The following is a 25,051-nucleotide window of genomic DNA, read 5'->3' on the forward strand; positions in this document are numbered from 1 at the left end:
GTAATAGCCTGTGTTTATACTGCAACAGAATCACTGCCTATGTTCCAGTGACAGAATGTATAATTTGGATTTAAAAGATCCTGTTTTAATTCTGGTTGTTTTCAGGCAGGGCTGTAAAAGACCTTTCTCAGTGGTAGCTGGTGGCATTTTTCCCCCACTGAGATGGCAAATCCACTCTGGATTTCAGACTGAACTTGAACTATCAGACTGTTTCAAACTGAACCTGAACTATCCAAAGTGTTTGCTTTCCAGATAGCTCTCGGCTTCTTGGATAGCTCCTTTGAATTATAGGCTAAACCTTGGCATAGATTTTCCACCCCACTACAGAGATATGAAAGCTATCAGCTGACACACATCAAGTTTGTAATACAAATAGAAAATCTCCATTGACTAGCATGCTCATTTGCACTACAGTTGCTTCTCCTTTGATTTCACCTCCAAGGAAACATTTTGATCAGGAATTAAGGCATAGCAAAGAGGGACTAAACATTTAATACAACTGAAACCTATTGGTTTTTTTTTTTTAAAAAAACAGTCTGCAAAGTACAGCATCACAATTCCTCTAGTCTGAAAACACCATAACGTCTTACCTGTTGGAAGCCTGCTTTGTTTTGTCACCCCTTTTCTGAGATATTTAATCATTCTGTCGCTCTAGAATTAGAAATCATATAATATTTTCCTGTTCTTGTGGCCAATATGGTTGTACCAGTTATTTGCCAGCAGGTAATATAGAGGAGGAACACTTGGCACTTTCCTATAATCTGGAGACCTGTTAGTCAATGGTGCTGATGACTCCAGCAAAGAAGGAACAGTCTGTTCCATGAACTATTTAAAGGGATTTGTCATCCTTAAGGAGAAAGTCTCCAAGCATTTTCACCCAGAAGACTTCAGCATGCTGTTGAAGTAGAATGAATTAGGCTGAGATAGCAATCTCTTGTTCTCTAAACACTTAGAAAGATGTTGCATAGTGTGTTCAAAGTCTCACCCAACCATGGAGCTCATTAGGTGAAGCTCATTTGCAAGGAACAGCAGATGTTTCCATGGGGTGGTTTCTCCACAAAGGTGTTTCGTTCCAGATTAGGCCTCCATTGTTCAGTCACATTGTTTTTTTCATGAAATATTCTGGGAGTTTCCTCCACAATAAGAATTCTGTCAGCTCAAATGAAATTTACATCCATTCCTGAAATTTCTAGCATCGCAGTCACATAAAACATCAGTTGGGCATTTTGAAATAGAGGTTAGAGCTGCATCTCCACATCAGAATTAATGCAGTTTGACACCGCTTTAACTGCCATGGCTACATTCTGTGGAATCCTGGGATTTGTAGTTTGTTGTAGTACCAGAACTCTCAGACAGAGGATGCCAAATATCTCATAAAATGCAACCTCAGCCACCAAACAAAGGGGCTGGAAAACTGACCAACAAAAAGTGAACAGCTGAAATAGAAGATATTTAGGTGCAAGCAATTTTCAATATCTCATTCTCTGCCATGCTGGACATTTGGGACTTAAAGTCCCTGTTTGGGGTGGCAGAATTTCTGTCTGGAGGGACAATGCCTTCATTTTACAATCACCCCCATAGCCATATTCTTTTTTTTTTTTCTGGTGTGGGAGGTCTTTGTATGAAATCCTTAATTCCTGAGATTTCATGGTGCCACTTAAACCAAATCTCGGCTACAGGTCGGTCAAGAAGAGTGGAGTACAGAAACGAGAGATACATGCAATCCTGAGCTATACAGAAAGAAAAATTACTTACTAACAGAAATATTGGTAAATAATAATAATAATAATAATAATAATAATAATAATGCCTACTGTATATTTTCTTTTTCAGTACCTGCTTATCAAACCTCCCTCCCTACCATAAACACACACTTTGGGACTAAGCAGACATTTGAACATAGGCCTCATATTTCAGTCCTGCACTATTACTTGTTAAACTACCCTGGCTCTCTCAGATCAATGCTTACCGTATGAGTGCTACTGCTATGAAGGGTGAAACACATTGGGTTTAAAACTTTGCAACAATGAATCTATTTCATTTATATATTGCAAAAATGACCACAATATATTTATTTTGCACACTACATACATTTCCATAATGCACAAACTATGGGCTCATCTACATGGGATAAATAAAACGGTCACACCCTGTCCTCATAGCAAGCTGTCTTCACAATACAGCAGGGGTAGGCAACCTTTTTGAGCCAGGGGCCGGGTTGCTGTCCCTCAGACAACTGGGGGGCCGAAGCCAAAAAATAAACAATTAAATAATTTTTTAAAAATTAATTAAATAAATAAACCGGGACAAATGTAGGACAAAATTTTCAAATGGAGGACACTTTTGTTATAAAAAATTGAGGACACGCTAAAAATTTTTTGATTTTTTAAAAAATGTTAATATAAATGCATGTTTCGGAGGCTTCTATAGACAATTGCCCCCCTTGCCTGCCGCTTGCCCCCCTTGCCTGCCTCCTCCTGATAGGCCAAAGGCCCCACGCCCTCACGCGAGAGGCCAAAGGCTCCGGCGGCAATCGGTGGCAGGACCAGGCTGGGGCCGGTCTCAAGGCCTTGCTGGGCCACATCCGGCCCACGGGCCGCAGGTTGCCTACCCCTGCAATACAGGGTCAAATCTCTTATTTGAGTGTGGATTGTCTTCATAGTGTAAGGCTGGTTCCACACTGACTCCACTCTATCCCTCCTTTAAACCACTTTTTAAAAGCTTACCTTTTAAAAAGCACTCCATAATGACACTGGGTGGTTGTCTACACATACATCTACCCATGATGCCCACCACTCCTGCCACTAGTGTAAGTCACTCCATCTGTAAGGTCATAGTGAGGTGCCCAGGCATGTGATTGATGCTGAGTGCTTTCTGACCTCAGAGGGAGCTACTCACTCCAGCTGCACCAATACTGAGTGACACAGTAGGAATGGGTGTGAAGACAGCTGACCAGAGTCACAACAGTGTACACGGTAATGTGTGGAATCTGGGGAGGGTCCAGGCCTTCAATACTCTGGCAGCAGCTCAAGTATTCTGGCTAGTATAGATGTGCCCAGTGTTCAGTGTTGCCAACAAGCCTCAAAGATATTCTCCGGTATATTTTAGTAAAATCCAAAATCCCTGGAATTCCCCAATATTTATTATTATTATTCAGTCAAAATCCCTGGAAAGAAATTAATTAAATTCCCCGGATTCTGGGGAATTCCCCAGAATTGGCAACACTGCTGGTGTTACGCAGATTTAAGGAAGCAAAACCTAGCAACCCAAGTTTGGTAAGCCTGACGCTCAATCATGGAGAGAAGTGGCAGGTCAAGATGTGGTGTCAAATGCCTCTGTTTGAGTGATTTTTTAAAAAAAGTATAACATAAAACAAATTACATATAGATCTGGAATACTTAAAAGGGACATAAATAGAGTAGGCACTTAGTATCCATTGGGGTTTGCTTCCATGCTTGAACCCGTGGATAAAGAATCTATGGATATGGAGGGCTGGCTGTACAGTGGATCCTTATTATATGCTGGGATTTGATTCCAAGATCCCTTGTGGATAAAAAAATCCATGGATGCTCAAGTCCCATTAAATATAATGACATAGCAATTTTATAATGGTGTCCCTTATAAAAAATGGAAAATCAAGGTTTGATATTTGAAATTTATACTTTTATTGAACATTTTCAAACTGTGGATGCTTGAATCCGTGTATAAAACATACGTATATAAGAAGGGCGGATTGTATAAATATTTTCAATATTTATATTTGATATTGTAAATATTTTATTTGCAAAAGCCAGCCTGGCATGGTGATGAGAGTTTTGGACTAAGGCACTGGGAAACCGGGGTTTGAATCCCCACTCAGCCATGGAAACCCACTGAATGCGCTTGGGAAGTCAGTCTCTCTCAGCCTTGGAGGCAAAAGCAAACTCCGTCTGAACAAATCTTGCCAAGAGAAACCTTGTGATAGGTTCACTTTAGGGTTGGCATAAGTCAGAAATGGGTAGAAGGCACACAACAACAATATATATTTTAAAATAGCATAGAGTTAAAACTAGTGTTCAGTTCTTATAAAAATGAAATGAAACAAATGCCACCCTTCTCTATGTGACAATAGAGGGCTAAATGCCATCTGGTATAAACCTACTCCCATGTATATATGGTTATATTCAAAGTGTCACCTGTTGTTAACAAAAAATTAAAAACTATTTGTTGACATTGAACACATAATGCTTATTTTCTAAAGAAAAATGGTGACTTTGGAATCTGAATTATTTAGATATGTTTTAGACAATAAAGAAGAGATGTTAACAATACAGTTGGTGCCAATACCTTTGTTAGGACCCAACAAAAGGCCACAAAAGATTGTGTAAGCTTTCAGGTTCTCCAGAATTCCTCATAGGCTACATGCTACAAAAAAGTAGGTAAGAGACAGAATTTATATGAGGCAGCCAAAATTTCAGATAAAAGGTAATTTCAAAACTTTTAATGCCCATTTTCAGAACATGAAAATTCTCCAGAAGGTACAAAAATTGTTTTAGCTTGGCCTTGTATATAACCTCCTCAAATTTTCCATACATATACACACATTTGTTATCTACCAGTAACCCAATTATTTATGCTTTTAATACATGCTATGTATTTTTAATCTTTAGTTAAAGCCATTCCCCACTGCACAGGCTTTGAGCAAAACATTTTGCTCTGTGTCCAAGTCACAATGCATACTACTCAAAGCCAATATTTTGGTACACGAGGAAGGACATTACATATACGTGGATACATCTTGCTTTTCCATGGCAAATACAAGAGCTATTAATCAAAACATGAACCATTTGCTGTCCTTGCATGACACATAAATCTGCTGCTTAAGACGACTGCCTCCTATGGCCAGCCCAGCTAAGATTCCCCAGTCATACAGGATTTAATATCAATTACTTCTCTTGCTACAGCTCTGCTTTATTTCAATAGCATAAGTTTTTTTGACCATGGGCCCCTGTGGTCTCTTCCAACTCTATGATTCTATGATTCTATGATTCTAGACTATTTCAGACCTGCTCCATAGTGATTAACAATTTCAGCAGATCAGAAAACACATTATGTAATTTTTAGCTATGTATGTATTGTGTATTTTAATTATGTGTTCTCATTGTAACCCACCTAGATCCTTCCAGAGAGGTGGAATATAAATAAAACAACTTCTTCTTCTTCTTCTTCTTCTTCTTCTGTTTAATATATTTTCAAGGTCAGTATTTAGATTTAACCAACACTATGCCTCAAGCTCAGTTATTCAATGAGAAAGCACACTTATCTCCTGTCTTCCTCACTCTACCCATGCTCTGAACTTCTAATGGTAATGGTGCTAAAAGTAATTTAATTAGCAATTCATCAGACTGAGGGAGTCAATCAAGAGGGATGACTGGTTTGGCTGTTTCTTTGGGCCAAAGAGGCACCTGATGTTCCCATATCTGCATATCATTTGACAGTTTCATAAGGCATAATGATAGAATCTGGCTTCTCTTTAGTTTGACTCAAGCCTCTTGGATCTCCAATTCCTACATTCATTCACTTGAGGTAGGCTCCCTCATCCTTTACCTTCCATAGACATTCACTTTTGAATTTCTCTCTCTCTCTCTCTCTTGTTGTTACATGTCTTTGGGGGGAAAGTGGCAGTTTCAAATGAAGTGATAGGTTGTGTGCATGTTGGTCTTACTTTCCTCTGAAATATAGCCCAGAGTTCCTGGCAGTCTTCCATCCAAGTACTAACCAGGGTTGGCTTGCGAAGCTTCCAAGATCATAAAGGGATCTAGTACCTTTGGGGTTTTTAGGTCCTGACAAGTGTGTAGGATATCGGCTTCACAATACTCCAACCTATGGGAACTATTGGTATCTTCTGAGATGTAAGCTGATCTATACAAGGCATTAAATGAAAAGGGCACAGCTAACCTCCCTCCTTTTTTAAATAAAAGAAAATATATATGTCTCTACTCTGTCAATACAGTTTGAGTCTGAAATCAAGGTTTTCCTGACGCATTTCGAAGCCCTAAATGATTTGGGACCTTGTTCCTTGGAAGAGTGCTGTCTACGTATAAAACTGCCCAAGGACTGATGTCTGGTTGAAGGGTCCTCCTTTGTGTTCTACCAGTGGAAACAAGACTCTGTGTGAGAACATCAAACAGATCCTTCTTTGCTATGTCACCTTGGTTCTGAAACATCCTACCCTTGGAGACCTAATTCATGCAGACATTGGTTTCATTTTAGTGCCAAGTTAAAGCATGGCTGTTGATTAAAGCTCTCAAAGCTTACTGGATTTCTTTCAAATGTGTATGTACATGGTTTGAAACTGTTTGAATCAAAGTATATTTTTTAACTTATTAAATTGTTCAATATGTTTTAAAACAGTTTAAACTGTTGTTTTGTTTTAAATTGGGTGAATTGTTTCAAAATTTTAAATTGGTTTTAAAACTGTTAAAATGGATTGTAGTTTTACTGTACTCTGAAATCCATGACACAGGGCAGCTTATAAATACTTGGATAAATGGATAAATTTTATTGTGATCACTGTACAAAAGTAAGGGAGATTAAACCTTCCCTTCCCCTCATTCTTATGTTCTCATTCTAAATACTAATGTCAGTCAAGATGCATGGCTAAATTTTATGTATAGATGCCACCCCCACTTTGAATTGTTTGAATACAGACTACTTTGCACCTAAAATTCAGTTTACAGCAACTGAAGTAAGCTTGAAGACAAGGGGAAAGTGGGACGAAGGGACAGAAACTGGGACAATTTAAAAGCAGCTGAAAAGTGAGTTGGCAGAGGATTAATAGGAACTGTCCCTGCCAAATTGGGACAGTTGAAAGGTATGTCACAATTACTAATTCTATTATATAAATGGCAAGCAGTAAACAAATGAAACTAATAAGTAAATAGTAAAAGACCATTGCTTCAGAATGGCAACACAATTGTTCAAAAAGCATATTTGAATAACTTGAATATTTGGTGACTGAAAAGGCTCTGAGATTCTGTTCGCGATGGCAAGGCCTAAATAGGCTCTAGAGGGCTGGAGAGGCTGGGACCAATCTATTTAGGGAGTTGTTGGAGAGAAGAGAAAAAGAAAGAAGTATTAGAATTAGTGGAACACATTGGTCAAGGATTCTGAGTAAGGGGCAAAGACACCAACGGCTTGAGAATAAACTAAGGTCTTTATTATAGGAACTCCATTCTAAGATAGGGAAGTTGCTGAGAGAGCTATTCTTGTTTTAACCTTTGTATGTTTTTAATCTTAATTTTATACTGTTTTGACTGGGTTATTAAAAAAAAATTTAAACTTAATTTAAAGGTGTTTTTATCTTGTAAGCCATCTTGGTTCCCCTTTTGGGAGAAAGGCAGCATAAAAATGAAATAAATAAATAAATAAATAATCTAGCTATATCTCTAGGATGGTCTTGGAGAAGAGAGGGGTAGAAGAGGAAACATCCCTAAGGATATCAGTTTAGATCACAGAAGGGTCAGGATAGGTAGACAGAAAGGGACATCACTGCAGGTTACTCAGACTATCTAACCCTATTTCTGCTGCCCACTCTGAAGTATTAACTCTTTCAGTGCAGAATGTTGTTGCAATTCCAACAAGAAGCTCAAAGGGATGGTCAGAGATTAAGGAAGGATCTCGAAGGATTTGTTTGAGGCCATGGTTAATATTTCGAAGGAACTGGTGAAACCACCCCTGAGGGTTGTTTGCCTTAGAAAACTCTGTGAAATTCAAGGGGTCACCATAAGTTGACAGGCAACTTGAAGGCACATAAATATACACAAACACACATACTGATGAAAAAAAGAGGTAGGGGGGAAAAAAAGATAGATGGAAAAGTTTCCCAAATACATATTAGCTTTGTAAAGACTTTGTTTCCTCACTGTACTCCTGAAAAGAAAATGTTGATATTCCAGTGGCTGATATACAGGAGTAAATATCTGGTTACCAATTAATATGCCTCCAAATCACCCTGTTTTCAACAGCGTCTTGCAAGCCGAAGGCCTTGGCTTCCTTGATTGAGTCTATCCAACTGTGATGTGATCTTCTTCTGTTCCAACTGCTTTCTACATTACCAAGCATTATTGTCTTTCCTAGCAATTCATGTCTTCTCATGATATGTCCAAAGTACAACAATCGCAGTTTAGTCCTCTTGGCTTCTGAGGAGAGGAGTAGCTATATCTGATGCAAAAATCATACACAGTCTGGTAATAGGACAATGCTAAATGTATTTTCAGTAGCTGAACACTGAGTCATTCTTTATACAGTGTCCTTGGTATCCACTGGAGTTTGAGACCAGGACCTTCTGTGGATACCAAAAATGCTGGATGCTCAAATCCCATTATATACAATGGCATAGTAAAGGATTTGATTCCCAGCTTGGTCATGAAACCCACTGGGTGACCTTGGGCAAGTCACATGCTCTCAGCCTCAGGGGAAGGCAATGGCAAACCTCCTCTGAACCAAACCAAGAAAATCCTGTGATAGGTTTGCCTTATGGTTGGCATAAGTCAGAAACTACTTGAGGGTACACAACAACAACAAAGTAAAATGGTGTGCCTTGTATAAAACGGGGTTTGCTTTTTTGAATTTTTGTGTGTGTGGTGGGTGACATTAGCAAGCATTGGATAGTGGAATCCATGTATGCAGAATTTGTGAATACAGAGGGCTGACTCAGTGAACAGTGACCAAATTATCAATGGGGAATTTAATTAGCTCAAGGTCACGAGAGGAGGCCTGTTACCACACCTCAGGGATCGCCCCTTCGGTCTGTATACCAGGAACTAGAAATCCAGAAATGAGGCAGAGGCTCTAAGTACAATCAATGTCTCTTTTATTGGAAACAAGGATTCAAACATACAGGCACATACGCTCACACATTCATACAAGACTCAGGAAATAACGTGGTAAATGTGGAATAGATATCAGGCTTTCTAACGGAAATGCTCCATTATGAAGCCTCGCCCTCCCTCCAGTCCATCTGTCTTGGTCCAGGTCTCGGAGGTAGAGAGGAACTGCTGGACCTCTTACCCTTTCCCTCCACCACTCCCTTCTCCTTCTGTGTCTTGTCTTTTTAGATTGTAAGCCCGAGGGCAGGGAATCGTCTAACTAAAAGATTGTATGTACAGCGCTGTGTAAATTTACAGCGCTTCATAAATAAAGGTTAATAATAATAATAATATTATGGGAAGCTTCTCACATGGTGGTTTTCTTACCTCTTTCTATCTTTCTATCACTTCTATCTCCTGTCATCAGAATGGCTGTCCCCAACCCAGAAGAACTAAGAAAACTCCAGGAGAGTTTCCGGAAAAAGAAACAAACCTGTTTCATCTTGGGGGCCTCTGGTGAAACTGGAAAAGATCTTCTAGCAGAGATGTTGAGGCAACAACTGTTCTCCCGGGTGACACTTATTGGTCGAAGGAAGCTTGATTTGGAAGGACCACTTTACACCAATGTGGTATCAGAGTGATTTTTTAAAATTGCTTTCATTGTTTATTTCATTTGTAGCTCATATTACTTCCCAGCGATTCTTGTCCTGTTCCCCATTTCATAGCAATCTGGTGAGGAAGGGTAGACTAAGAGAGTTTTTGGCGGAAGATAACTCAGTAAGGTTCATGAGCTTCTCCTATCATGAATCTGCTCAGGAATCTGACATCTGTATGTTTCTTCACATGTCTCATTTGTGAGTTTCACAGAACGTAGTAACCAGTGTTGTGTAACATAACATAATTTTAGCTTTCCAGAGTACCATATAACATATAACATGTTACTTTTCTGTAGCTAGTAATAATATTACAGTTACTTTTTCTCCCAAGCCAATCATTACTTATTACAGTTGGCCCTCCACATTCACAGGTTAAGCATTTATGGATTTGATTATTTTGGAGAGCCAGTGTGGTGTAGTCATTTGAGTGTTGGACTAAGACTCTGGAGATCAAGGTTCGGTTCCCTACTAGCCATAACAAACCCCACTGGTTGACCTTGGGCAAGTCACATTCTCTCAGCCTCAGGGGGTGGTCACAGCAACCCCCCTCTGAAGAAAACCCTATGATGGGTTCATCTCAGGGTTGTCATAAGTCAAAAATGACCTGAAGGCACGCAACAACAAAGTTTATTTTATTGTATTTTACTTTATGACCTACTTCCAGCAGAAGTGGAGTGGCAGTGGCTATTTTTAATAAGGTCATAATGCATATGCTTCTCTGCAGAGAGATTGTGGCAGCCATTTTTAATAGGGGCAACATGGGAAAAGAGCATGGAGAGAGCCAATCAGACCTCCTGTGGAAGGGAGTTCCACAGCCTTGGAAGAGCCACAGAGAAGGCTCTCTCCCAGGTCCCCACCAACTGCACTTGTGAAGGTGGTGAAATGGAGAGAAAGTCTTCCCCTGCAGATCATAAAGCACATGTTGGTTTATATAAACATACACAGTCTTTCAAATAACCTGGATCCAAGTCATGTAGAGCTCTAAAGATCAAAACCTGCACTTTCAAGTCTGCTCAGAAATAGACGGGTAGCCAATGGAGCTGTTTCTATGGGCAAGTCCCATGTTCCTGTACCCAGTCCTGTCAACAGCCTGGCTCAAGCATTTTGGACCCACTGAAGTTTCCACACTGTTTCCAAAGACAGCCTCATGTAGAATGCATTATAGTAGTCCAAATGGGATGTAATCAAGGCATGCCTCACTGTAGCTAGATCTGACTTTCCAAGAAATGAATGGACACAACTGGTGCATTAATTCAAATGATGCACTGGCTGTTTGCTCTTCATGCCAGAAGTGAATTGGGCTGGGTACTATATCTCCTAGATCAATAAGATTACAATGCATAATATTGGTTACATTACTTTGAAAAGTTAGTCTGGAGGAAGATTTGAATAGGGATTGGAGGGACTTTGCTCTGAAAGAATTGAGAAATTAAAAGTCCCGTTTAATAGCTGATACCTTGAAAAATGTTTTTTAGCTATGTGTTCATTTAGAAAGGTAACAACAGCTCTTGCATGTTTGTAATTATAAAATAGGTATTTCACTTGAACAATGTCATTGGGAGTGAGGGCCTCACAACTTGCATTTCTTAAGGTGTATAGAAGGTGGTCCTAGCACTCTGCCTGAGATACCATGCCCATTGGTTTGGGATAATTGCTGGCGATCAATTTATGCTTCATTAACATCAAGTTCCAGGAATTTTTATTAGAATTGTCCTGAAGTATTAGAGAATCTGTCATGAGAAACAGTTTCTTCTCTAAGTAACTTGAACCTTGACGTGGGACTTTGTCCCAGGGGTCCTGGGAATCTAATTCTTCAGTGCCATTGTATAGAGGCTGTGGAGAAATAAGCAGATTTTCAAGAGGAAGCTGTTTGTGATCAGTCTGAATTACCACTTCATCACTCATTGCCTGGCATTTAACATATTTCTTTATTTTATTATTTATTGAGTTAGTTTTGTAGAATTTCTTTTGTTATGCTTTAATGTTGCTCTTCTTCCTGGAATTGACTTGATAGTACTTTTACTTTTACTCCAGTTGGTTGGACTGGATGGCCCTTGTGGTCTCTTCCGACTCTACGATTCTATGATTCTACTTTTCTTTGCTGCCTTTAGCTTATCTTGTCATGAAGTTTGTTGCCCAATGGGAGTTTCCCTTTTAGTGGGGTGCGATAAAACCACCATTATGACTTATAAATTGTGGTTAAATACAGTGGCATAGTAAAATGGTGTCCCTTATATAAAATGGAAAATTAAGCTTTGCTATTTGGAATTTATACTTTTTTGGAATATTTTCAAGCCATGGATGCTGGGATCCATGGATAAAAAAACCACGGATAAGGAGGGCTAACTGTAATATAAATATTACAAATTTCTTTCTTAGCTTGCAGAAATGTAGCTAATGTAGTTATAATTGCGTCAGAATTCGACCGTTTCTTCTGTTTCGATGGCAAAGACTTTGGTGCATGCATTGGGGATATCACGCCTGGATTATTGCAAATCATTTCTGGTGAGTCTTCCTATTTCCCACTTTACCCCCCTACTCTCTGTTCAATGCTCAGTGGCCAGGATCACCTTTTCTACCCATTGCTTTGATCTTTCTTTTCTTTTCTTTCTTTCTTGTGCTTTCTTTTCTTTCTTCTGTGCTCCTTTCCTTTCTTACTCCTCCCTTTATCCCAGGTTTTCTTCTCAATCTTGGGGAAGCTCACCACTTTCCTTCTTAAATATGCAATTTCTCAGCAGCCAATGAAAATTAAAAAGAGCAGGAAGGAGCCAGTGAGAAAACTAAAACTAAACTAAAAACTACTAAAAATGACCTAACCTAAAATACAAGATACGTAATGCAAAATATGATACGATAAAAATAGGGAGAAAGGTAAGATAAAATAAGTGATAATTGGCAAAAATACGGAGTTCCAAACAATGCTGCTGCCTCTGCCACCATCTTTTCTCCTACTTCAATGTGATAATCATACACTGATTTTGAAGTGAAGGAATCCAGTGACTTCATGCAATACCAGGGTGATTTTTCTCTGCTGGCAAGTGGGAAAGATCAGCAGTCATTGAAACGTATTTTCTTAATTTATTTGGAAAATGTTGCTTTGCTTTTACAAATTCCCAGACAGTTCATTCACAGAGAACATGCTGTCCTGCTTTTCAGACCAACTGGTCCAATGTGACTATCATTGCAAAATCATTGCAATATCAGTGCAATCATTGCCATTCCCATTGCTAGTCATCTCTTATTAAAAGCATAAAGTATGCTTGCAATCAGCTGCCTCCCATCCAACCACTTTGTTGTTCTGCCTTCAAGTCATTTCAGATTTATAGCTTGCATATATTTATCATGTCTTGTTCTATGTGTTCCTGCCTGAGGCCTCTCACTGGCTATACAAACACAAGTTCAGCTATCAAAGAGGTAATGGCCTTCATCCATATGTGTAATTTCCTCTGTGAACAGAAAAGTTTCTCTGTGTGACTAAGGCCCTTATCACACGTGGTACATCTTAGAATCATAGAATCATAGAATCATAGAATCATAGAGTTGGAAGAGACCACTAGGGCCATCCAGTCCAACCCCCTGCCATGCAGGAAATCCAAATCAAAGCATCCCTGACAGATGGCCATCCAGCCTCTGTTTAAAGACCTCCAAGGAAGGAGACTCTATCACCCTCCGAGGGAGTGCATTCCACTGTCGAACAGCGCTTACTGTCAGGAAGTTCCTCCTAATGTTCAGGTGGAATCTCTTTTCCTGTAGCTTGCATCCATTGTTCCGGGTCCTGTTCTCTGGAGCAGCAGAAAACAAGCTTGCTCCCTCTTCAATATGACATCCCTTCATATCACCTCTTAACCTTCTTTTCTCCAGGCTAAACATCCCCAGCTCCCTAAGTCGTTCCTCATAGGGCATGGTTTCCAGACCCTTCACCATTTTTGTCGCCCTCCTTTGGACACGCTCCAGTTTCTCAATGTCCTTTCTGAATTGTGGCGCCCAGAACTGGACACAATATTCTAGGTGGGGCCTGACCAAAGCAGAATACAGTGTGCTCCAGTCCTTAGGACTGGAGCGTGGCTTTGGCACAGCTTTCGGCATCTTAGGATGCATACATCTTTTAAACAGCATACCTCCAAAGTGATTTGAATCAGCTTTATTTTGAATCAAACATTGTATTCAATTAACTCAGCAGAGGGGAGAAAAGAGGAAGGAGCAGAATCTTGTCTTTCCCAACTCCACCCCTAACCCACTTTTCCTGCCAGTCTGCATATCCCCAGAGAGAGAGCGCGAAAGAGAGAGGGGAGAGGGAGAGGGAGAGGAACCATTCCCTTCTTTTAGTAGAATGGCACAAGGTGGGAGTATATGACTTGTCTACCCAATTAAAATACTCCTCATATGTATAGACTACCACTTAGTCCATCCCAAAAGCATCTAAAAGAAGCACAAACCTCTCTGCCACTATATCACTTTGGACCTTTTTGAATGCCTGGGAGGAAAAATGGTAGCAGTGCATCTCCTTAGTGTGTCCTCTCAAAGGTGCACCAAGAGGAATTGGACTTTGAAGGATTTGAAGAAGATCCTTGTGTATGTTTGGCCCAGTACAGATTGGCGCAAAGCACCAGCCTGGGGTCAATTTTAGAGCTCTGGAAAGCGGAGCATCTGCATGCTCTTGAGCCCTACCGCACCATCATGGCTCACTCTCGTCCACACGGGGACTGCCATGATGATGTATGCGCGCTGCAGCATATAAACAGTGTGACACCACACGGACATCCTCAGTGCATGTGAGGGCGGCAATGGCACCCCACTCGTGGCAAAAAAAGAGCCTGCAGGGAGTGCACAGAGATTGCCAGAGCTTCTTACTAGAAAGCCAAAGGGACGTGGCACTTTGCAATAAATAAGTGGAGTCTGGGTTGCAGTTTGGGCACTCAGTCTATAATTGTTCTTTGTTTCATCCTTAACATCCTTTGTTACATGCTCTAGGTTTTATCCTGGACTTTTCCATGAGTCATATCAAAGCCCAAACCTGTCCTTGACTTATACATGAGGTTGACTTATAGCTGAGGATATATAGCAGTTTAAAGCTTCCATTCCTCCTTTTTAAACAAATGTTGTGGTAAATGGAACTTGGCAGGTCCAACTTTAACCACAAAATCCATGGTTGAGGGAATTTACTTTTTCTCAGTGTGAACCACCATTCAGGGCTTTTGGGATCATCAAGTACAGAGAAGGAGACCTATGTTAAGTTGTCTTGAGGTCAATGGAGGAAAGATAGGCTATAAATATAAGTGATCAATCAATCAATCATGGCTTCTATTCTGTTTTGTCTTCTCTTGTGACCCTCTCCTAGTGTCAAGAAGTTGTTGACTTTGAAAAACTGGATGAATCTGCTGCTGTCTTCCAAGGCCATGATGTGGGCTTCTGCTGCCTGGGGACAACCAGGGCCAAATCTGGAGCAGTAAGATGGCTGTTCTAATGGGAAAAGAGAGCAATGTGTTTTGGGTAGAATAAACTGAAGAAGATAGTAAGACTACAGGAGATCTAAGGAATGTGCAATCCTGTCTATGGACTGAAGTCCCATGATCCTTCATAATTGGCAATCCTAGGTGGGCTTGATCAGATTTGCAATCCCACAAAATATGGAGGATCCATTCTTCCTCAGCCCTGGGATAGGGGGAAGGTGTGGGAAACAGCCATCCTTGAGGTCTAGCGGAGTGTGATGACATGACAAATGAGGTCTGTTTTCTTCCCCTGGAGATCTGAGACTTGTGAGGGCAAACTGGAAGTGAGAGGGAGGGAGCAGGCTACCCTTGTTAGCAATTGAAACCAGGTGTTTGAAAAGTGACATTGTTTATTTTATTTTGTGGATGCTTCTCTCTTCATCCAAGGCATCAGGATAGTGTGAGTAGGGTCCTTTCATTTGAGGAGTTCACAGCAACCCTGTGACATTAGTTAGACTGGCAGAGAATAAGTTTTATGGCTGGGTAAGATCTGAACCCAGGTCTCCTGAGTCCTACAGTAAATTGTCTGCTAAACTAACTGAATCAACTTATGCTCCACCCAATGAATGAAAGCTCTTGATCTATAATCTCTACATATGTTCTGACTCTCTTCGAGGACTCGAAATAGAGAAGATTTTCAAAATAACTAAGCAACCTTTCCCCCTATCCACAGGCTGGACTCATCCGTGTTGACCGTGACTACGTGGTCCACTCAGCAAACCTTGCCAAAGCTGGTGGTTGTCGCCATTTCATCCTAGAATCAGGTGCCTGTGCCGATAAAACAAGCATCCTCTTAATCCGTCGAGTTAAGGTATGTCTGGGAGATGAAATCCTACTCAGTCAGATTTGAGATGCTCTGGGGAATGGAGGTACCTCTCATTTCTGAGCTGCTCTTAATTCTGCTCTTTCATGGTCAAGGTCTAGGCTTATGTGCAGGGGCCAGTAGCACTAGCCTTAATTATACTGCCATTCTGGATTATTAGCAGAAGGGAAACATCTGTGTTATTACCATTTTTATAGTCATAACCTGCTCTTTCAGTGAGAAGCATAAGGTAACAGCAGCATCCTGCTCCAGGGTGTCACCTGGTGTGGGGGGAGAGGATTCGGGACAGAGCCAAAAGGGCCCACTTCCAACTCCCTGCCTGCATGGCTTTACTTCAGAGTAAAGCTGCATGAGACAGGCACTGGGCAGGATGCCTGGCTCCCTCTCTCTCTGCCACACATAGCTTTACTTTGAAGTAAAGCTGCATGGGACAGGGACTGGGGGGGGGCACCGAGCCCTCTCCCTCCATCACTGAAAGGGTATAATATGGTGCGTGCCATGGCATGCGGCTGGGAGGAAGGAGGCACTCACAAGGTGTCACCCTCCTTCAGTGGTGTCACCCCCTGTACCCCCCACTAACGTTACTGTCAGGTAATGCCAGCTGTTCCTTCCTCTTTAATTCTTGATCTGACCCTGGTAGGTAAGTGAAGCAGAGAGTTGATGACTAGTCCAAAGCCATTTAAGAAGGTTCATGATTAAACTGGAATTTCAGACTAGGCAACCTTATTCTAGTTTAACTTGATTTCTCTAAGGAAAAACAATCAGGAGTGGGAATGCAAGGAGGTACAACTCTCCAAGGTCCCATGGTGGCCCAAAATGGCCCCACCAAACCCTTGCAGTTGCCAATTCCTGACTTGAAGAAACTAATGAGTTCATGCAAGATTAGGATCAATTAGGATTAGCAGCAATTAGGAAATCAATGAAAGTTAAAACCACATTGGGTGAAGATCTAATGATTTGAAAATTTAAGTAAACACTTTTAGAATATCTGAGCCATATAGATGAGTGCTTCTAGGTTGGAGGACATGTCCCAGATGAGTTGCCCCTTTGCTGAGTTGTACTGCCATCACAACATCCACCAATGACATGCCTGGTTCATTATATCCCCTGAGCCACTGTGGCAAGAAACTGCATGGTCTGCTTGAATCAGCTTCCTTTTCTGTACCTTGTTAGCTGCAACATCTTGCATTTATATAGGAGAGAATACTCATTGCTGAGGGGCTTCTTGTTTTTGAGGATTTCAGCCTTTGCTGAAGGGGCAGACAGAATCTGTAGATAACATGGAACTACACTGTGTTTATGTATGTATGTGAGATGTGTGTGTGCCTTCAAGTCATTTCCAACTTATGGTGACCCTAAGGCAAACCTATCATGGGGTTTTCTTGACAAGATTTGTTCAGAGGAGGTTTGTCACTGCCTTCCCCTAAGGCTGAGAGCATGTAACTTGCCCAAGGTCACCAGTGGGGTTAATGGCTGAGTGGGAATCAAACCCTAGTCTCCAGCATTGCTCTCTTCTCCTCACCCACTCCTTACAGGGTGAAGCTGAAGCTGGGGTGACAGCAGCTGGGTTTGACCATTGCACTATATTTCGTCCTGCGTAAGTATCAGAAGCATGAATGGAATATGTAGTAGGGATATTTGGGGGGGGGGGGGGTGGGATTAAAAATATAGTGAACCCTCAACTGCTGACTGCTGTACATGGGTCATAAAAGGTTATCAGGCACTTCCCAGAAGGGGTTGTCCCTGCATGGGACAACACACTGAAGAACTGCACACGTAGATCTAGGGTAGTGAAGATCCAGAGCAACCAGAGAGTTTTTAAAATGCATAAGATAGATATGCCCCGACTTTGCATCTGAATTGGCCAGATGTTATCTTGTCTGTTCACACCATCACTAGTGTTTGGGCTGGGTGTCATCTGAATGCTGAGAGGATGTCCAGAGAATGAGGGATGCCATTTTATGTGGCCCATGCAGACAGGGCACTAGGTGAACTCTTTCCCTAGTGTGCTGCCAATTAAGACCTTGAAGTAATGCCTTGGCTTTTGCTTGGAGACACTAATCCAACTCTTCTCCTTGGCTCTTTGGCAATAAAATCCAGAGGACACAGTGTAGATGTGGGAAAGTTTCAATGCAAGGCCTACTCATTTGGCTTCCAGATGACATATTGTACAATTACAGTAGTTCAGTTTACAGTAGTCTACTCTCAGCACATTTTAGCCACCATTTTGTACAAGGTATAATTGGGCAAGCTGGTAAAACAAGTATTTTTCCTGGTCTGTCATACTTTATATCTAGCAATAATCATGAGTGCACAACCAGGCTCAATACATTATTTTGTGTTTTAAAAGCCAGAGCACAGAGGATATAATTGTGGCTGTGTCCTGCACCATGAATGGTTTTTGTGTTCCTTTTTTCTCTGCCTATCCAAATGAGTTCAGGGTGATGGGGCTGGCAGGTGTGATGAATCTAGATGGCACCCTGATGATACAGATTCATTGAATGACCATCTAAAAAGCTTTGCTCCCCTACATGCCAAGTTCAGTGCTTACTTACACACCATGTTGGCTCTTCCTGTGAGAGGTTACACTGGGGCACTTCTATTCCAGCAGGGGCTACTTGACACATTTCTTAGCAATGTAGGTGCCACCATTCTCAAAACAGTTGGGAACCAACCTTACTGAGAAGGGTGTCCACTGCTGTGTAAAGTGGTTTATTGCCTTATTAAGTGAATGGAGCACTTTGATAGCATGGTGGCACCATTATGATGCCACGGTGGCACTGTGGTAGAGCCTGCCTAAAGGTACGGTAAGTATGTATACCTGTGCAAAAAACATGGTCTCATATGTCTTAGAGTAAATCCAAGATAATTAAGGAGAGTGTTCATTCCTGTGGACATTCATTCTAAGAAGAAGGAGGGTAGGTGAGTCTGGAACTTGGCATGAAAACTGGCAGTTGAGGTGATATGTAGAGAAGCTACATGTATATGTAGAGGGAAGAGACCAATAATAATAGGCAGAAGTTATTTAGAGCAGACATAAACATCTGCTTTGTGGGTCACAATATTTCACTGTGCATTACAACAATCCTGTTGAATTTTAATAACCCTAACAGAACAAAATTATTGACAAGTGAATTTCCATATAGATTGGTTGAAGAAATGCTGTTGTAACAGGAAGGACTAGTTAGTGTTGCCTCTTTTATGCTTCCAGCAACAGCCCTTTTTTGCAACCAGTGCAATGCCACCACATGTCTTTCTGGTCATTGCAGAAGGAGCAGTTCAGTACCTCTCTTATGTAATGACCAACTGCCTTCCCCAAACTCCACCTTTCATATGTTGTTCCCTTGTGGCACTGCCAATTACTGGTTGGTGGAAAACGGAACAGCAGAGATATGTCTAGGTATGTGTTCATAGCAGGACATGAAATGATGAAGGCATCCCCTAGCACCTGCAGAGGATGAGATCATTGCTGTGCATCCAGCAAGAGGTACATTACTCTCCACTGTCCAGCAAATGTCCATGTTGGAGGAAGGGGGGACATGTGAAAGGTGAGTTTTGGGGTGTGAGAGAGGAGATGGGGTATATCACTATCTGGATGCCATTCTCTAACAGGATCTAAGCCACATTCATATGTTGACACATTTGGCACAGTGTCCCAATGAGGTATGGTTGCCACAGGCACTTCTTGCATTATTGTAGATTAATGGTACAATCATCTCAAGTAACACTGAGGATTTATGAGCTGGTTTAAACTCAGGGGCTCAACAGATCAGCCATTAAGGCTGGCCTGGGGCCAGAGTCAGGGCATGGTGTCCACATGATGCATGCCCTGACTCCACCCCCAGGCTGGTGTGACACTGCATGCCATTCCACATGGTGTGCGATGTTATGGCACTCCTCTGGCACTGCATCTATATGATGCAGCACCAAAGAAGCATGGAAAAGCCATGCACAGGCAGCTATGGTGCCCTTTCCAGGGTACAGAAAGGAAAGATCAGGGCCGCAGCATGTAGTTGCCATGACCCGATCCAACACTAAAAGGAGCAACTGTGGGCAGTCTGTCAAGCCCCACTGTCTCCACACTGGTCCTTCCTGAATAAGCTTGCTCCACCCTATTGTGCTTCCAGTCTCAAAGACCATCTTCTTCCCACATGTACCATTTTGAGAAGTATTAAGATTGAAGCCCCCTCACAAAGTGCATTGTTCCTCATTCTCTCTCCTCTTACCTACAGGTTGCTGCTGTGTGATCGTCAAGAATCACGGCCTCTTGAGTGGTTGGCCAGGAAAGTCGTAGTCCATGTCTTTCCCAAAGTCTTTTCTGTCCCCACAGTGACAGTGGCCCGGGCAATGTTGAACAGTGTAGTGATACCAGGAAAGGATGGGCAGAAGGTGGAGGTTTTGGACAATGCAACGATACATGTCCTTGGAGAAATAGAATAGTCCAGAGCTTTGCTTCCTAGATGACACATTGGTGAAGGATGCCTCATTTTTTTCAAAGCCTTTGTGTTTCCTATTGTTCCCATCCCCAGAAGATATGCTTCCTCAGTCAGTATAGTCATGGCTGTTATGTTGAAGCTAGTCTGCCATACCACCAGGGTCAAAATAAAGCTGCTTCGGGTCACTTTAAAGGTATGCTGTTTAAATGCTGCATGCGTCCTAAGAGGCCAGAAGCCGCACCAAAGCCACGCTCCAGTCCTAAGGACTAGAATGCAACTTTGGCACAGCTTCTGGCCTCTTAAGATACGTGTGTTATTTAAACAGCATACCTCCAAAGTGACCCGAAGCAGCTTTATTTTGGCCTGCCTGTTCAGGCCTTTAGAAAAGCCACCTCACTCCATGCAGCTAATTTGAAAAACATTGCCTCTTACCAGAAAGGAAAACCAACTCTTGACTGCCATACATTGGTCATTTTAAGACTGTTAATCACATTCATCACCCAGAGGAAGCAAGTGTGCTGGTTGTAGGCTTACATTTCTCTGCATTGTCCTGTGTTGGAGCTGTACTTTGTGTCTTCCTTGCTCTATGCAAAACAGACACAAAAATACCTGTTTCTTTGGAGATTATCACACAAGTCTTTAAAACCACTATTAAAGCTACTCAATAGCATCTTTGGGAATTATTATTACACGACATCATCTCCATCTCGTTGCTGCATTGTTAGACTTTCCCTTTTTATTGACAGGAAAAACATGTCAATAAGCTCCCAATCGAATTGCAGTCCTATTGGTCATCAGGTGCAAAATTTCCATTAATTGTTTTCCATTTTTTCCTTCTATTTTCCTTCTATTTTTAAAACTGAGATTGAACTTCTTTCATCCCCATCCTCAATTTGGAATAGTCTGAGATTGAGAAACACAGGTTTTATTCTGGTCACTTCTTGCTCTGAAAGAGTAGGACTGGGGTGTTTTACATTACAGGAAGCTGTATAATGCAAATAGAATTAGTGTCCCGGTAATTAGTGTAAATGTTTGTTTGTTACCTTTTGATTGTTCAGGGAATTTGTCAGCACTGGTCCAAAGCACACTGCTGAAATAATCCAGTTTGAGGCCACTTTAACTGCCCTGGCTCAATGCTAGGGAATTCTGGGAAATGAAGTTTTATGAGACATTTAGCCTTCTCTGTTGGAGAACTCTGGTGCAACAATAAACTACAGTTCCCAGGATTTCCTAGCACTGAGCCTGGGCAATTAAAGCAGTCTTAAACTGGGTTATTTCTGCAGTGTGTCCTGGACCAATATCTCTCTTCCCTATGAGAAGGAGGGATGAACAAGTTTAAAAAATCTTATTCTTTATGAAAAAGAAAGTTTAAAAGAAGACTGCCACCTGACTCTTCAGAAACAAAACAAAAATATTGATTTGTTAGCCACACTACTGGTAGGTGTTTTCTGTGGCAGAGGAAGTACATAAAAACTGAAGAATTCTACATTCCCAAAATAATGCTGTCTTATCTGACTCTTGGAGGCCCAATAACTTCTCCTTATATTAATGTCTGTTGTGATGCCTTTAAGACAAACAATCTGCTCTAACTGCCACAAGAACAAACTAAGCAATAATGAGACAAATTTTAATTATTATTTTTAATGCATAGTGGACATCATCAGCCTTTGTTTAGGAAACAAAATATTTAAACATCAAAAATATCAAAGCTAAACCTGTTAGAGATTAGCCTCTTTTTTCAGAGTAGTGGAAAAACTTGTCCCAAACTGACACTGCACAGATGACTTGGAATATGCCACCTAATTATTACTATCCAAAACCAAAGGGGAATGTTGTATAAACAGATGAAGGAAAGGACTTCATAAATGGATAGAACTTAAAATATTATAAGCACTGCCCAGATTCTTCTGTTTGCCTCTGCATCTATACTGCAGACTACTTAAAGGCCACTTCACATTTCACATTTTACATCCCTACATGGCTATACACTGATACAGCAGCTTTACAAAAACACACTCTGTTGTACCCTAACCTAAATTACGGGTTTTTTTCTCCTCACATAATGAATAGAAGATCAGCAGCATTTCAGTGACTTGACTTGAACTCGACTCGGCAATAAATGACACCCAGACTCTACTCAACTCGCAACTTGTATATTTTTAGTGACCAGCTTGGTGTCATTCACTTTGAGAAGCAGCTTGCTCTTGGCTTTTTTCAACAAAGTGAAGCCAACACTTTCATGAGGTCTGCATATGATCACTATACACTAGAAATCATTGACTATGTTGACTCGAGTTAATGGGAGTTGTGGTCCAGCACAACTTGGTGTCTAAGCATTCCTCACCCTTGGTCTAAACCTTCACAGGCAAAGCATTGTGTGTGACATAGCCTGAAAATCAGGGGAACATGGGGTTGCAAAATGTGTTTTTTAAACTGTAAATTCCCTTGGTGTTCTAGCATCTCTCAAGATAAATAAATTGCAAGAGAATAAGGACTTTGAGGCAGACTTTTAACAGGACAAAAGCACGTTGGGCCAGTACTTATCACACAACGTCATGTCAGTTCTGGTGCTACCTAGCATTCCATTTGTTACTGTAGTGCACCTTTTCATTGATAGCCCAAACCCATCAATGGGCTCTCAATCTTGCTGCTATCCCATTACTGCCTTGGTGCAATAGGTCCCTTCTGCTAGAGTTCTGCTTCTCAGGCAGTCACATGGTGTGAATGGGCATGATTCTGCTCCTCTCCTGTCCCCCTTCACAGTGATTGTGCCACCAACAGCTTCCCAAAACCAGCTGCTGTGTAGAAATTCACACAGCAGCTGGCTTTGGGAGGCAGCTGGAAGCCAGGATAATTTGTTTCTCCTCCTTCCTCCCATTGCATGGGGCTGCTGTTCACAGGGAACCTAAGCCATACCCAGGTTGCCACCCAGTGACCACTTGACATTGGCATTAAAGCAGGATTAAACTATTTCACTGAAAATGGTAGCTGAACAGTAGTGGCAAAGGAGCTTTATTAACAGATCTTTTGTGTTAATAAATAAGAATCACTTTCAAAATGGTCGTCCAGGGAGAACAAAGAAAAGGAATGGCGTCATGTCATGTGCCCTAACCAAAGACACTATTATTCTAGTGTAATTGCAATATACCTGCCTTGTGTGATAAAACCCATAGCTGCATTGAGAAAAAGGAAGTGCTTTACACACCCGCAAGTAAAGGAACTTCTGGTAATGATGAAACCTTCTGTTCTGTTGAGTTCTGTAGTGGCTTTCAAGTCTCCTCTTAGGCTCCTCCTAGTGGAAACTCAGGTGGAAACAGCTAAACCCATCTATATTATTTGAGTGTCACTATGCCAGGAAAGCCATTAATCTGAGATCAAAAAGTCATTGAGAAGTCTTTGGAACAGAATAAAGCTTAGAATGTCCATATTTAAGAAGCAGATTTTTCAAGGGGAAAAGGGGGAAAATATTGCAAATGCCCAGTTCCCAGATCTCTAAACCTGACTAAACCTGACATAGCCAAACTAAATTGCAGCTTTAAACCTTCAAACTAAAGACATAAGAAATATGCCTTTTCAACAGCAATAATCTAAACAGACTGTTCATCCTCGGACTACAGAAATTAAACGTAAACCATATAGATTCTCCTGCTCATCAGCTATTTCAAAATGTTCAGCAAAGTTAAGCAATAAAAAAACTTTAAACTAAGCTTAAAACATGTTGGCTGATATACTCTGGGAGCTATAGATCCCATCTGATCTGAAGAACTAAAGCAAGGTCAGCCCTGGTTAGTACTTGGATGGGAGAGTGCCAATAAATACCAGGTATTGAAGGCTATATTTCAGAGGAAGGAACTGGCAAAAATCCTTTTGGTTTTTTTTAAAATAATATTTTATTGATTATTAACACATAACACAAAGCACATAACATCCACTATCAAATATATCCACCCAAACTCATACAATGCAAACATTGTGTTAGTGTACATACATTATTAACATTACTGTACCAACATTACAAAGATAGCATACATAATTTCAAATTCAACTTAGACACACATACCTAATTCCACAATTTAGGCCCTCAACAGACTGGCAAAAAATGCTGGCGTGATGGCAGAGTGGGGGTGTGGCAGCCACCTGCCGTCCAACCCTATGCTGGCATCATGCTGCTGTCTCACTGCCTGACCAATGGCATGGTGGGCAGCATCACGCCGCATCTTTAGATCCGCATGTAGACACATTGCTCCAAAGAGTTACAAAAAAGCCGTGGTGGCAGTGGCTATGGCACACTTTCCATGGTGCATAAAGAAGCTGCTTTTTGTGATTCTTTTTACACCACAGACTTGCTGAGTTGGGGGCATGGCATGCAGTTGCCGTGTCCTCAAGCCATTGCTTCCAATGGTAGGGCGAGACTACCTCTTAATGGTGGTCTGCCAAGCCCCTTAGACTTCCCGAGTCTCACAGTGGTAGCTATGTAAACATCTGCCCACTATCTCCACTGTTATTTATCTCGATACTAGAAGTCCTTGGCTCAAGTGGTTAAAATGCTGACTCTCTGTTAATTGCAAGACCGGCAGGATGGCAATTAAAGGGCCAGGTGCCGCATGATGGGGTGAGCTCCTGTCACTAATCCCAGCTTCTGCCAAACTAGCAGTTCGAAAGCATGCAAATGCAAGTAGATAAATAGGTACCACTTCAGTGAGAAGGTAAACAGAGTTCTGGACAATCTTGCTGAACACATGATCACAGAGTAGTCTCTGACAATGGTGGCTCTTCGGCTTAGTAATGGAGATGAGCA

At 41.4% G+C, this 25,051-nt stretch overlaps 1 protein-coding gene across 1 annotated transcript; it reads left to right on the forward strand.

Moving 5' to 3' along the window:
• Nucleotides 1–5,485: 5,485 nt before the first annotated feature.
• LOC121923236 (oxidoreductase HTATIP2-like) lies at nucleotides 5,486–20,415 on the forward strand. The gene is made up of 6 exons (XM_042453453.1): nucleotides 5,486–5,565; nucleotides 9,277–9,478; nucleotides 14,844–14,951; nucleotides 15,668–15,805; nucleotides 17,353–17,414; nucleotides 20,050–20,415. Exons 2-6 carry the CDS (start codon nucleotides 9,278–9,280, stop codon nucleotides 20,255–20,257), a joined length of 717 nt encoding a protein of 238 aa, XP_042309387.1. The 5' UTR covers nucleotides 5,486–5,565; nucleotide 9,277; the 3' UTR covers nucleotides 20,258–20,415.
• Nucleotides 20,416–25,051: the final 4,636 nt, after the last annotated feature.

This window comes from Sceloporus undulatus, chromosome 2 (assembly GCF_019175285.1).
Source record: "Sceloporus undulatus isolate JIND9_A2432 ecotype Alabama chromosome 2, SceUnd_v1.1, whole genome shotgun sequence".
Classification (NCBI taxonomy): domain Eukaryota; kingdom Metazoa; phylum Chordata; class Lepidosauria; order Squamata; family Phrynosomatidae; genus Sceloporus; species Sceloporus undulatus.